This window comes from Vipera ursinii (genome assembly GCF_947247035.1).
Source record: "Vipera ursinii genome assembly, chromosome: 8".
Taxonomy (NCBI): domain Eukaryota; kingdom Metazoa; phylum Chordata; class Lepidosauria; order Squamata; family Viperidae; genus Vipera; species Vipera ursinii.
This window is the reverse complement of record NC_139519.1, coordinates 2,336,945-2,351,173: the sequence shown is the minus strand read 5'-3', so window position 1 is coordinate 2,351,173 and position 14,229 is coordinate 2,336,945. Positions and strand designations below refer to the sequence as shown.

The 14,229-nt window shown below is 42.8% G+C and overlaps 1 protein-coding gene across 10 annotated transcripts in view; it reads right to left on the bottom strand.

The window, feature by feature from the left end:
- The window catches only part of TIA1 (TIA1 cytotoxic granule associated RNA binding protein), a 28,580-nt gene that overhangs the window by 13,558 nt on the left and 793 nt on the right, over window positions 1-14,229 (bottom strand). For 2 of the 10 annotated variants that reach the window (XM_083368170.1, XM_083368173.1), the window contains exons 2-6: window positions 10,825-10,921; window positions 6,858-6,959; window positions 6,101-6,155; window positions 5,895-5,927; window positions 4,649-4,736 (exon numbers count right to left, since the gene is read on the bottom strand). In XM_083368170.1, coding sequence (XP_083224296.1) covers window positions 4,649-4,736; window positions 5,895-5,927; window positions 6,101-6,155; window positions 6,858-6,959; window positions 10,825-10,921 — 375 coding nt within the window. Of the gene's footprint in view, window positions 1-4,648; window positions 5,159-5,215; window positions 5,849-5,894; window positions 5,928-6,100; window positions 6,156-6,857; window positions 6,960-10,824; window positions 10,922-14,229 lie in introns of those variants that run through there. The other 8 variants (XM_083368172.1, XM_083368174.1, XM_083368175.1 and 5 more) reach the window with 5 other exon arrangements.

Below are 14,229 nucleotides of genomic sequence, written 5' to 3'. Positions count from 1 at the left end.
CATTCTTCAGAGACATTCTGCAAAATAACCAGAGCCCTATTATTTGAGATTGAGTTAAAAAAGACAAAGACCCAGCTACAATAGCTAAACCCCACTGGTGGAAGTTGCCATTTTCATTAATTAAGGGCCCCTCAGATAATTTATGCATTAAGGGTGCACTATCGAGAAGGCTTAAGACACGCAGCCAGCTTTACCCTCCCCAACCCAATGATTTAGGCACTTGACACGTAGACACTTAAAGCGGGGGGGGGGGGGGGGAGGCCATGCAGGATACCCAAAAGACAGTCCCATACACTAAATCTAGAAAAGGCTTCATGTGATGCCAAGCAGTCCTCAAAAGAATTTCTATAGACATTCAGTATCTACAAGAAAGAGAAGCTAAGGAATTGGAAAATCACTGAACAGCCAACCAGGTATCAAGATCATTAAAGATATTATTCTATAAGAAAGAAAATAACCCAAAAATCCAGAAGAAATGGATATTTGCCTTAAACTTTTAGTTGTCTAAGTTAGAACAGGGAACAATTAATTTCATAATAACATGGATGATTCTCTGTACTTAACTATCATTTTTTAAAATAAGAACCCAAGCCACTAACACATGGACATGCTAGTCAAACCCTGATAGAATAAATGCATTTATACAGAAGTATATAATTATTAATTTGTTCTAACTATACATTAAAGTTTATACAAATACTGAATTATTCAAATCAATACTTCTGGAACTATCACTAGACTACAACAAATTATTTTCACCCAGAAATTGAAAGCCACCCCTCAAGAGAATAAAATAACATTTTTTATTTTTAATGTTTTCAATATACTAAATATGTAGCATTATAGTTCAGCTATTAAAAATAACAGATGAAGTACACGTTCTTCTACTTTCTGAATTAAAGGAAACTTGAAAGACTGCACGCTGGCTGTGTTTTTATTCTTAAATATATTCCAATGTTCTTTCTTCTCACATCTCTTTCAGTGGTTAAGGAACAAGAGTTTTGGCTACTGATGTAATATAAGCACACCTGTACACACCACCCATGCTTAGGATTAGCACCAGCATGCTGCCAGAGTGATTCTGGATCACAAGCTAGTGGGGTAGAGGTTTTGGGTTTTGAGGATGGATGCGTAGAGACTCTTTAGCTTCCAACATGTATTCTGCCCTTCCTACCTCTAGGCTGACACAAATCTCAATGAAGCTATTCAGAATCACCCAGAATGAAGCTCACTGGGATGACTAGGAGACAGGCCTTCCCTTTCAAGAATCAGCTGCAGACGTACAGCACAGCAGGAGCAGAACTTTTACGTTCACTCACGTCTGGAGTTTACAAGTTTATCACATTAAAAACAGAGCCGACTACGACTGCAAAAATTTAAACTTAAAACACTAAACTTGGGCAAATCTTGCTCTGGAATGTGTCCTAGGCCTTCAATTGGCCAAGACCATGAACCAAGCCCTCATCGGGTTCTATATTTCTTTGTTCTTATATATCCTATGTATCCTGCAGTGTAAATCCAAACACTGTGGTTGTGAAGACTGGTTTCTGGTACCCTGAAAATCTCAGGTCTCAAGAGAGAATAAAATGATGTCCAGAAGATGCTACACCAGACACCTGAATGAGGAAGAACTTAAGCGCTGCCAATTGTAGATTCGCTTAGTCATCTTCTATCTCAGTCTGTACGAATCAAAATCAAACAACTATTTCCAAAACAAGGACAGACCATCTTTACCAGTAGTAAGGGCTACAGAGACCTCCACAAAAGTATTGTACTCTCTAAAGGCCTACAAATGTAACTGTAGGAGCGTGGGGAGGCAATGCACTCCCCTCCTCCATCCCACAGGCTCCCATGTGAATATGGAAGATCTGAAGAGGAACCACAACCATGGGCAACTAAATGGATGTCTTCATGAGAATGGCAAACCTGTGCAGCTCATGTTATCTGTGGTCAGTTCTGCACCACGTTCAGGGAGGCAGAGGGCTGGGATTGGAGCGCACAGGCCAATTCGCCTTCACTGACATTAGTAGATCCCTGAAAGGGGTCATGAATCAGAGACTTCAACTGCAGCTGATAAACAACAAACTTTATATTGGTATTCAATGCATTATAAATATTAAAGGTTCCTTTTTACTTCCATTCAATCGTGTCCAATTCTCAGAGAATGCCTGGACATGTCCCTGCAGTTTCTTGCCAACATTTGTCAGAAGTGGTTTGCCTCCTTTCTGGGGTTGAGAGAAGTGACTAGCTTGATGTCCAAGGAGGGACTAGATCTCAGAGTTTCCCTGTCTCTAGTCTGATGTCTTAACTACTACACCAAACTGGTTTGTCCTTTAAACAAAAACTGAAATAATTTTTAGCTTATAAATCTCAGAAGAATATCTACACATAGTTTTTGCTTCTAAATCCTAGCATCCAAAATATTTTAAGCAAAATTTCTTCTTTAGGAAAAAGAGCACTAAGAATAAACTTTGGTCAAAGGTTTCACTTTTCCTCCACACCCCCCCCCCAGAAGCAATACTTTTTCTCAGAACAAATCAGACCCTACCATTAAGTATTTTAATATTAAACATGGTACCCCTTGACATGCACTAGGATTACTACCTAATTACAACATAAAATACTTTGCTTTTTTCAGAATATGTAGTATAGTCGCTTTTTGTGAGATGGGCGGCTATACAAATTTGATTATTAAATATATATTTTGTAAGAAAATTATGATTCCTAACTGAATTCTGTATTGTTTAAGTTATTTTCCATTAACATGGCTTTTAAGGTATTGTTTGTTAGTTGTCCAGTTATTTGTTTAAGATAGGCAGCCATAATAAATAGATTGATAGATCCATAGATCGATAAGACAGACAGATGATAGATAAGATGGCTGTCATGATGTAAAGAAAAGAAGCAGAAGCCTCAGGAATCAGGTTGAAGCTTAGTGTCTTGTTTGGATCAATTCTTGTTTGGGATAGGACTGGAGAGACAGAGAGGCAAAGCTAGGAGGGGAACATCCTACAAGTTCAGAGGGCAGAAGGAAGAATGTCACCATGTTTACAACAGCAGCTTTCTTGAGGGAGTGGCCATAAGGGACTCCCAATATCCCCAAAGCCCCAGACAGTTGGGGACCTTTAAGACTAGGCAATCCTGCCACAGCATCTCTTGACAGCTAGGCCCAAGGCAGAGAGGGCAGCCTGACGTCTAACATGGGGGGCGGGGGAAAGAGAGAAAGAGATCTCTCTAGGGATGGGGGGAAGCCTCATTCTTTCTTTGGCTGGCCCAGGAACGGTCACAGATCCCATTTTTGTTTGATGGGACCTTCACGAACAGAGCAGTGCAGTGCAGGAACACTCGCACTAGCAAGAGGCCTTGTGAAGGGAAGCATTTGTACTGCGAGAAAGAACAGACAGCCTCTTGTCACCCATTCAGAATGGACGGATAAACCCTAACTAGGCTGGGGGGGGGCATATCATATGAACGGCTGAACTCAACTCAGCAGCGGGCCTTTTGGCTCAGAACAGCTTCTAAGTCATCTGAGGCTCAAGTGGTCTCTTCGAGTAATGTGTAGCATGCAAACAGGGGCAAGAGAGTGAACTCTCTCATCCTGCTGCCAGCACAGACCAGCTGCTCCAGGAACGCTCGCTCCTCTTTTCCACTTTACTCCTCATTGCTCATTCCACATAGGATGAAAAAGGGCACCACGCACCCTAATTTCACCTATATTAATGTAATCCCAATTGGGCAATCTGATATTTAATTTTTCTAAAACATTTTTAAACTGCAATAAAGGGAAGATTTCCAGCCAATTGTGTAGCACTTGGGAGGTGATTTCTCCCAAATGACTAGGACCTTTGCTGAGGGTGCAGAGCATTTCCCTGCACTGTCCTGCGCAGATCCAGGCAATGTGAGCAGCAGGCCAGAAAACTTCTTCTTGGCTTTTGTCAGTCCTGAGAACAGCTAATTTAAGTGTTGTTGAATCAAGGTTTGTAACAGTAAGAAATAATTTGAAGACCAGCCTTCGATAGGAGGAAGCAAGAGACCCATTCATCTCCCTTGGGTCTCAGGAGGTGTGCACAAGTTACAAAACTAATGAATCGGTTCATGATGTTCTACATTTAGAAATTACTTTTCAAACTATTGCTATTGTTATTCAACCTTTGGTGAGTACTCAAATCAGATTACGTAAAATGGTAACATTGTTATCATGTCACTCTAGCTTCACTGGACATCTGTAGCAACAGCAGCAATGCACTACACTGGACACCAATTTCTAGTTTATTTTATTTAATAGAGCACCCATTTCACAAAAAGCCAAAGTCTTGCAAGCCACATTTTCTATGAAACCCGATGAATTTTAAAGCTGCGTTAATGAGACTATATGATGCCTCAGGAGACAGAGACCTTACTTAACATGAGAATCCATTCTAGAATGTGAACTAAATTATAAGTCCTAGAACACAGATTTTCCAATATTGTAAAATATATGTATTTTCTAAAACACTAAGCAAAATTAGTAAGACTAATTATTTGATAATCTGAATACAAAAAAGATGCTTCTCTTTAGAGACTATAAATTAATTTGCCAACACTCTATTCATTGCATTCAACTGAATACTTGATTGTCCCCAATATCTGACAATAAGATGTTACTTACGATATTCTTCCAAATGGTGCAAAAGCTGCTTTTATATCTTCAGTTGTAATTTCTGGGCTGAGGTCTCCAACAAAGACATGGAAGTGGTCTTATCAAGAAAAGAGAAAAATGTACAAGTTTGCAGAGTGTTCATAGATGTATAGGTGATGGTAATTTTAAAAATCTTGTACTGATTTCCACACAAACAGAAACTACATGAAAACTAGATTTTATTAACCTATCAGGTAACAAAAATACAACATTGTTTTATTATATATCCATCAGGAAACATGGCAGTACAAATGTATAGAAAATTACATAAAACTAACATTTATTGTTTTTATATTATCTGTAATTATTCATAGCAGAAAATGTATTACCATCAGAACTATGCTCATCTAGCTCAAATCCAAAACAAACATATGCTGCATTTGTAGCTTTATTTTGTAAAACTAGCATTAAAAAAGCTACCACATCTACTGGTTCTGTGAGCAAGAGAATAAAATTTACACAAACTAGTTATGGAAAACCTAAGTTACATATAGCTCAAACTTAGTCATATTGTGTGAATAACAGTCAAAAAGATACCTTGCATTGCAACAGTTTGATGTTAAAGTATTTGACAGTTTTCTGAAAAGCCAAGAGTTTTGGTTGCCCAGCCTTTACACCATGTGAATCCATGTGAATTCAAAGTATGTGAAATCCATGAGCAAGTGAACTAAGACTGAAGGCAACAGAACGGAAAGAGTAATCCCTTCATAATTTAGATTAGATCCATTTACATAAGAACTGGCGAAACACAGGTGTCATATCTAAGGAGGTTCTTCATAGTCACACAAAGCCCACTTCAATATTCCGCACCTCTAGCAGGTTTCACGGCACACCTGGCGCTGCAACAGCACCACTCTGGCAAGAATCCCTTTACATCCTCCCCAGATTCTCACAGCTCTCAGGCCGGGCAAGTAGAGAGGCAGCCCCGGGTTGCCAAGTAACAGGAGGGAAGGAAGATCCAATTTGAGGAGCAAATGGTACCCCACAAGAAGTGTGGGGGGTGCAGCACGGGCAGCAGCTTCCCCTCACAGAGGGGACACGCCCACTGGGGTCACAGGGCTTACAAGTCGGCAACAGTCCACATCCTGATCCATCTGAGAGAGGAGGAGGAGGCAGAAAGCTTGCGACAACATAATCACCCCCCCAATAGCTTCAGGCGGTTAGTGAATAGATACCCCTGAGAGATTTCATTTTATGTTTAAGAAGATACAATTACCTTGTGAACGCAGTGTGTTGACAACGGTACTACCTGATGACAAAGATTAGATTTGTTCTTAAGTTTATTAACACAAACACATTAAATAATATCTTAGGATAATGATCAAAATAATAGGGCAAATATTTGCATGATGCTTATTGCTTAACATTAAAAAGACTTTTGTGCAAATAAAGAGTAATGACTCAGGATAGGAAGGGACTTACTGCTGGTATCTTTCTTCTGGCTGCTGGGGGTTGTTGCCCAGTTCACTTTGACCTCCTAGAAATAATATTTACTTGAATTATATCCAGGAAAGTTAGAACAAAGATTAATATAATCTGCAGTCCTGTCAATGATTTGACATATGAGACAGTGAAACCTTGAATTAACAGATGGGGGGGGGGAGAAACATTGTTCCTGAATGTTAAAGAGAACTGCAAATGATATCATTCATGGCAATTTGTCAACATGGGCTATGCCATCATTATAAAAATGACATAAGTCACTGTGATTATTATTAAATTAACATAAATTTAAACTGATGATTTATATACTTCGGTGGCAACAGACTTGTCCACTGCTTCTGGTAAGTCCAGGCAAAAAATTCATCCACAAAATCCAAAGGCTGCTAAAAACGCATCCGTTACATTGAGGTTTTGCAGCATTCAAACCATGACTTTGCCACATTAAGTGGTTTATCAAAAATAACAAGATTCTCCCACAAATGAAGTTGAATAGCAAGTAATTTTAAATAGTTTTCCTTTTTATAACCTTATGCTTTATTTTGCCAAGCTAGTTTCCCCAAATTTCATTTGTGAAGTCATCATGCAGTTTTAGCTCAAAATGTTCTTCAATTCTGTAATATACAAGGCTCAAACAGGATAAAAGTTTACCTTTAGAGTTTCTTTTTTAAAACATGTTTTCATCCATCTATTTAAAGCCACAGTCTGCTCCATGTCCCGTTTAGACCTGAGAGCTTACCTTACCCATTATCTTCCGCCCATTCATTGCCGCTAAAGCTGCGGCTGCGTGACGATGCTCATAGAATTCCACAAAACAGTACGGATCATTCCCAGCTGTCTGCTTAAACAGAGAGGACAAACAGTCACTCTTAGCCTCTAGGAAGATTTTGGTTTTGGACAAAGGATGTTAGCCACATCAAAATATTGACAGAGAAAGTGACATTCTATCCCCAAAGAAAGTATTCAAAAGTAATTGTTTTAGACCACTTAAATGGATGCATTATTTTTTTAACGGCCAAACTGAAAGTGCAATCCTATACATTTCTATCTGAATCACTAAATCTGATGGATATTTTTGAGCAGGCACACATTCCTTTTATCTTTTGTACTTCTTTATAATCTCATTTATTTTTCCTTTAACAGGATTACAGCATTTCTAATTGATTTCATGAACCTTTGAAAGTAATTTTTAGAATGAGTTTTAATATTAAATATTTAATATTAAACTTTACCATATAAAAGCAGAAACACTACCCATTGTGTTTTGCTATTCAGAATATGATTCAGTATCCTACATGTATCACAAGGTTGATGAGATGCAGGCAACAGGAAGGTAACTTGCAAGGACCCCTCTAAATTAATGATGCTGGTTTCATTTAGTAGTGTGAGTATGCTTAGGGCAGGCACGTCCAACCTATATTCGCTATATGCAGTCCTGGACAGCTAGTAATGCATCCCAGGTCCGTTGCCAATAAGGCTCCTCTCATCCGGGATTTGGTTGAGGGGGAGCACGTGGACCTGGCTTGCATCACGGAGACTTGGTTGGGCCCAGAGGGTGGTATCCCCCTGGTTGATCTTTGCCCACCAGGTTTCCAGGTGCTGCACCAGCCTCGGGCTCAGGGTAGGGGCGGGGGAGTGGCGGTAGTTATGAGGGAGACCTTATGTCCGCAGGAGGCCACCGTTCTTCAGATAGTTGGGTGTGAGTCTCTCCTCCTGAGATGCGGCCCTAGGGCACAGTTGGGCTTGCTGCTGGTGTACCTTTTGCCTAGTTGCGCAGCAGTAGCCCTGCCTGAGCTTCTCAATATCCTCTCGGGACTGGTGATTGAGTTTCCCAAACTCATGCTCTTGGAAGACTTCAATCTACCATCCCTGGGAGGATCTTCTGAGTTAGCTCGGGAGTTCATGGCTTCCATGTCGGCCATGGACCTGACGCAAGTAATTCATGGACCGACTCATGTGGGAGGCCACACCCTTGATTTGGTTTTTCTATCCGGACGGTGGTTAGATGATCTTGGTGGGGGCTCTCCAATTGTTATGTCCCTGTCATGGACCGATCATCATCTCCTGCGGCTGGTCTTCCGCTTTGCTGCTCCTCGCCGTGGGTGTGTTGAACCAATTAGATGGTTCCGCCCCAGGCGCTTAATGGACCCTGAGAGATTCCAGGCAGCGCTGGGGTCCCCACCTGCCTCCTCTGCTCACAGCTCGGCAGATGCCTTAGTGGAAGCCTGGGAAAGGGCGGCCACGGAGGCACTTGACCGAGTTGTACCCTTGCGGCCCCTGACCCGGCGCAGATCCCAGTGGGCTCCATGGTTCTCCGCGGAGCTCCGGGAGATGAAGCGTCGGAGACGGGGCCTAGAGAGCGGTTGGAGGTCCAGCCGATCTGAATCCGACCGATTGCGACTAAGAGCCCATATTAGGTCTTATCTCGCAGCGATAAGGGTGGCGAGGTCTAATTACTTCGCTAGCCTTATCGCGTCCGCAGATAATCGCCCGGCCGCCCTGTTTAGGGTGACCCGCTCCCTCCTCAATCAGGAGGTGAGGGAGGAACACTTGCAGGGGCGTGCCGAGAAGTTTAGTCAACATCTGTTGGATAAAATCGCTCGGATTCGGACCGATTTGGACTCCGACTGGGCAGAGTCAGACGATCAGGACACAGGTGATCTTGTCAATGTGAACTGGGAGGAGTTCGATCCTGTAACTCCGGAGGAAGTGGACAGGATTATGGGGAGGCTGAGCTCCACCACATGTTTATTGGACCCGTGCCCTTCCTGGCTGGTTTATGCAGCCCGGGAGGGGACACGAGGCTGGTTATATCTGCCTCGTTGAGTGAGGGTAGTTTTCCCACCGCCCTGAAGGAGGCGGTGGTGAGACCTCTCCTCAAGAAGCCTGCCCTGGACCCAGCTGTGTTAAATAACTTTTGTCCGGTCTCCAACCTTCGCTTTCTTGTGAAGGTTGTTGAGAGTGTGGTGGCGCATCAGCTCCCTCTGGTTCTGGATGAAGCGGATTATCTAGACCCGTACCAATCGGGCTTCAGGCCCGGGTACAGCATGGAGACGGCATTGGTCGCTCTGGTGAATGATCTCTGGAGGGCTCGGGACAGGGGATATTCCTCTGTCCTAGTCCTATTAGACCTCTCAGCGGCTTTCGATACCATCGACCATGGTATCTTGTGCGGCGTCTCAGGGGATTGGGAGTGGGAGGCACGGTCCTTCAGTGGTTCTCCTCCTACCTCCTGGGACGCTCGCAGTCGGTGTTGGCAGGGGGGCAGAGGTCGACCTCGAGGCCTCTCGCTTGTGGAGTCCCTCAGGGGTCAGTCCTCTCGCCTCTCCTGTTCAACATCTACATGAAACCGCTGGGTGAGATCATTCGTGGTTTTGGAGTTGGGTATCATCAGTATGCTGATGATACCCAGCTTTTCATTTCGACCCCAAACCACCCCAGTGATGCCCTCGATGTGATGTCCCGCTGCCTGGAGGCAGTTCGGGTCTGGATGGGGAGGAACAGGCTTCGACTCAACCCTGACAAGACTGAGTGGCTGTGCGTACCGGCATCTCGGGATATTCAGGATATCCCATCTCTCACTATGGGGGGTGAGTTATTACCCCTTGTAGATAGGGCTCGCAACTTGGGAGTCCTCCTAGATTCACAGCTTTCTCTAGAAGATCATATAGTAGCTGTGACTAGGGGGGCCTTCGCCCAGGTTCGCCTGGTGCGCCAGTTGCGGCCCTATCTAGACCGGGATGCCTTACGTACGGTCACTCACGCCCTCATGACCTCTCGTCTGGACTACTGCAATGCTCTCTACATGGGGCTACCCTTGAAGACCACTCGGAGGCTCCAGCTGGTACAGAATGCAGCCGCGAGAGTTGTGTTGGGAGTTTCCTGACACTCTCATGTTACACCTCTGCTCCGCGAGCTGCATTGGCTTCCAGTTGTCTTCCGGGTGAGATTCAAGGTGTTGGTAATGACCTACAAAGCCCTACATGGCATGGGTCCGGAATACCTTGGGGAGCACCTGCGGCCGGCGTCAACCTCCCTCCGCCCAGTACGCTCCCACAGAGAGGGCCTCCTCAGGGTGCCACCGGTCAAAGAATGTCGAAAGAATGGAATGGGTCCGGGTTACTTGAGGGACCGTCTCACCCCACTGGGATTGGCCCGTACCACTCGTGCAGCAGAGGCATGCTGCAGGTCAGCCTGATTATTCCAGCTGGCAGGGTCCAGGAGGAGAGCCTTCTCTGCTGTTATTCCTGCCCTTTGGAACATCTTGACCCCCAACGTGAGGTTGGTCCCAGTCCTTCTATCTTTTCATAAGGGCCTAAAGATGTGGCTTTGCCAGTTGGCTTGGGACCCCAGTGGGGGAACAACACAATGGTTGATTGAGTAATAACAGATCCCATCCCCCCGACCCCCCCACCTTCCCCCATGTTTCTTTAATGTTTGATTTTAACTTTTGATGTTTTAACTTAGATGTGCCTGTAAGCTACCCAGTTACCCTAGGGTAAGATGGGCAGCCAATAAACTTAAATAAATTCCAACCTCCCTTGAATTCTGTTGACCCTTATCTAACTCCAAGCAGGTGCTAATCATTAGTTAAGAATACTCCTGTGCATGAGTACCCAAATACACACACACACAGTCCTATATTTCTGACTGATGTATGACCAAGTTCTATGCATATAAAAAATTCTTATCTAGTATCAACTTACATCCATTATCATTTTGCAATTTTTGCACGGTCCAATCTGACTGAACAGCTGGAGAATTAGGGCCTCAGTAACATCTCTCGACAGATTCCCCACATACCTGTAAAATATGCACATTGAAGCTTGTAAGTCTTACGTAACAAAAGGGTAGCAGAGGGAGCAACTGGACTGTCCCACAGCTTAGCAATTACTAAAATATCTAAGGTGTTTAGAAGACCTAAGGAACCAAAAAAACCTCTCTGACTTCTGACTGAGCAAAGGCAAAATTAAGATCTAACAGTAGTAACGAAGGCTGTGCAAATAAGTGCAAACAAGAGATTGAACCACTGACTTGTGGGAAATGGCACAGGGTCTCCTGCTCCAGCTAGTAGATTTACTAATAGACTTACAACCATAATTGTGGTCCAAATTTCTGTTGGTAAGGTGACAGTTAAGTGATTTTTGCCCCATTTTACAACCTTTCTTGCCATAGCTGTTAAGCGAATCACTGCAGTTGTTAGGTTAAAAACACAGCTGTCAAGTCAATCTGGCTTCCCCATTGACTTGGCTTGTCAGAAGGTGCAAAAGGGGATCACGTGACACACACACACACCCAGACGCTGCGACCATCATAAACATGAACTAGTTGCCAAGCATCCAAAATCTGATCACGTGACCATGGGGAGGCTGCAACGGTCATGTGAAAAATGGCCAAAATCACAGTGCCGTTGTAACTTTGAAAGGTCACTAAACAAACGTCTGTAAGTCGAGGACTACCTGGAGAAGACCACTAAGCTATTTTATTCTATGACTTAACATTCTGCACAAAGTTAGTAGCATTTTTACACAAAGTATCCATATTATATTTATCCTTCAGATATTATCTTTTTAAATTTGAATTTATTTTGTTTGTATATTTGTAGTTGCTATGCATTAACCCTTCCTTAATCAAAGCCGTTTACCTAATTTAAACTTTTTCAAGTAAAGGACAATGGAAAAATTGTACTTGATAGCCTCTTGAATTTAATTTTAATTTTTTGGTTTCACAATTTTACTGCATTAATATGTTTGCCTTATTTTTTAAGTGTTAAGAAATACTGCACCTTATTTACTACTTATCTATGAACTAACAAATACGAAATTATTCCAAGTATGAAGCTGCTCATTTCTAAATAAATATTCACTGGTATTTCAGGGAACAGCTTCAGCCCTAGAGGACCAGGTTACAATTGAGACTTTGGGGGTACACTTTCTCTTACAAGGCATAAAGGCATCTCCTATTCTAGGACAGGGAATTGGTTATTGTTTTTCATGGTTTGTGACCTGCAGATGACTCCATCAAAATATATTCAGCATGAGGTTTGAAAAACTACTCAGTGCAAAATGTACCACCTGTTTTAAAAGCTGCTCCACAGGCTACAGATATGATTCCATACCCAGTTAATACTGATTTAATGTCCAGTGGCTGGATTCTTAATACTTCCTTCTCAAATGAGTCTTTGCCTGGTAACGAAGAAACACAGAGGATATGCCAAAAGAAGGGATAATAATCATATGTAAAAACTAAGCTCATAGGTGTGAAGCTTTACAAAGCTGGAAAGGTCTTTTAAAGATTGATCAATTTTTTTTAGTTCTAAGCTCTATGTCCAATAATTGATTAAACACCAGTTTATATTTAGTAGTTTGTTTTAAACGACTGCATTAGAACTTTAATTTGTAAATTATTCCTGAAGTAAACAAAATGTCAAAGTGCTAATAGGGTAGTAATATGTGTTTAAACCCCCTCATCTTCTAGCTACAGCAATCCTTGTGAATCCAGTTATTCCAAATATCCTCAGCTTCAGTCCACATTATTTTTATTGTTATTGGGCTGCACTATTTAATTCCTTTTTAGTTTTTGTATATTGTATTTTTATTGTATTTGCCCTGTACACCACCCTGAGTCCTTCGGGAGAAGGGCGGTATAGAAATTAAATAATAATAATAATAATAATAATAATAATAATAATAATAATAATAATAATAATAATAATAATAATTATTTATTAAGAAAACCAAGATCATGGCATCCGGCCCTCTCAATTCCTGGCAAATAGATGGAGAAGAAATGGAGGTAGTGACAGATTTTGTTTTCCTGGGCTCCAAGATCACTGCAGATGGGGACTGTAGCCAAGAAATTAAAAGACGCTTGCTCCTGGGGTGGAAAGCCATGGCAAATCTAGACAGCACAGTCAAGGCTATGGTCTTCTCAGTTGCAATGTATGGCTGTGAAAGTTGGACCATAAGAAAGGCTGAGCGCCAAAGAATTGAGGCCTTTGAACTCTGGTGCTGGAGAAGACTCCTGCGAGTCCCTTGGACTGCAAGGCGATCAAACCGGTCAGTCCTAGAGGAGATCAACCCTGACTGCTCTTTAGAAGGCCAGATCCTGAAGCTAAAACTCAAATCCTTTGGCCACCTAATGAGAAGGAAGGACTCACTGGAGAAGGGCCTAATGCTGGGAAAGATCGAGGGCAAGAGAAGAACGGGACGACAGAGAACGAGGTGGCTGGATGGAATCACTGAAGCAGGAGGCGTGAGCTTAAATGGACTCCAGAAGATGGTAGAGGACAGGAAGGCCTGGAGGAACATTGTCCATAGGGTCGCGATGGGTCGGACACGACTTTGCAACTAACAACAACAACAATGTAATTATTGGCCATCCTGGCTGAGAAATTGTGAGGCTTGAATGAAAGTAATCGAGAAAACTAATTAGAAGAATAAGCAACTAAAATGCAAACGGTCAATAAAAATATGTTAACATGAGAAAGTTCAAGACTGAAGTTTGAGGGGCACCTTCATGTTAATACATACATACCATAAGTTTCCTATGTATCAAAATATTGCAAAGAAATGCTGAAAATTATTCTTTAAAACAAAATATGAATATATAACACATTAGCATAAAAAGCAACCAAGCAGAAGGTAGTATAAACAGAAAAGCGCATTTTAAAAACTAGATTAGGAACTAGGATAGGCTAAGGCTAATTTGAATCATCAAATTAAACCAAGGCATTTGGTACTGCAGTTTAACAACCCTGGGAAAGTGAAACAGCCGCACTTCGGAAGGTGGGAAGCACCAGGGCCAGAGCAGCTGAACCTCAACTAGGCGCAGAACGACGCTGGGGGGGGAGTGGTTGGTTGCCACATGGACCCAGCTCGACAGAAGAAGAGCCAGAGAGAGGGCAGAAAAGGTGGCGTCTTTTGCTTAGCGGCTCCTTAGGAAAAAGGACGCTGGCCTCCCCGAGACTTTTGCTTGGGCTCAAGCAAAACGCAATACAATCCCAGCTGGATGAAGGCGATTCGTCCGGGAAAAGACCGGCTCCAAATCCCCCGAATTCAAGCCGAGAGTCGGGCGAGGGCAGCCCAACATCCCCTGGTCCTGGGCCAGGA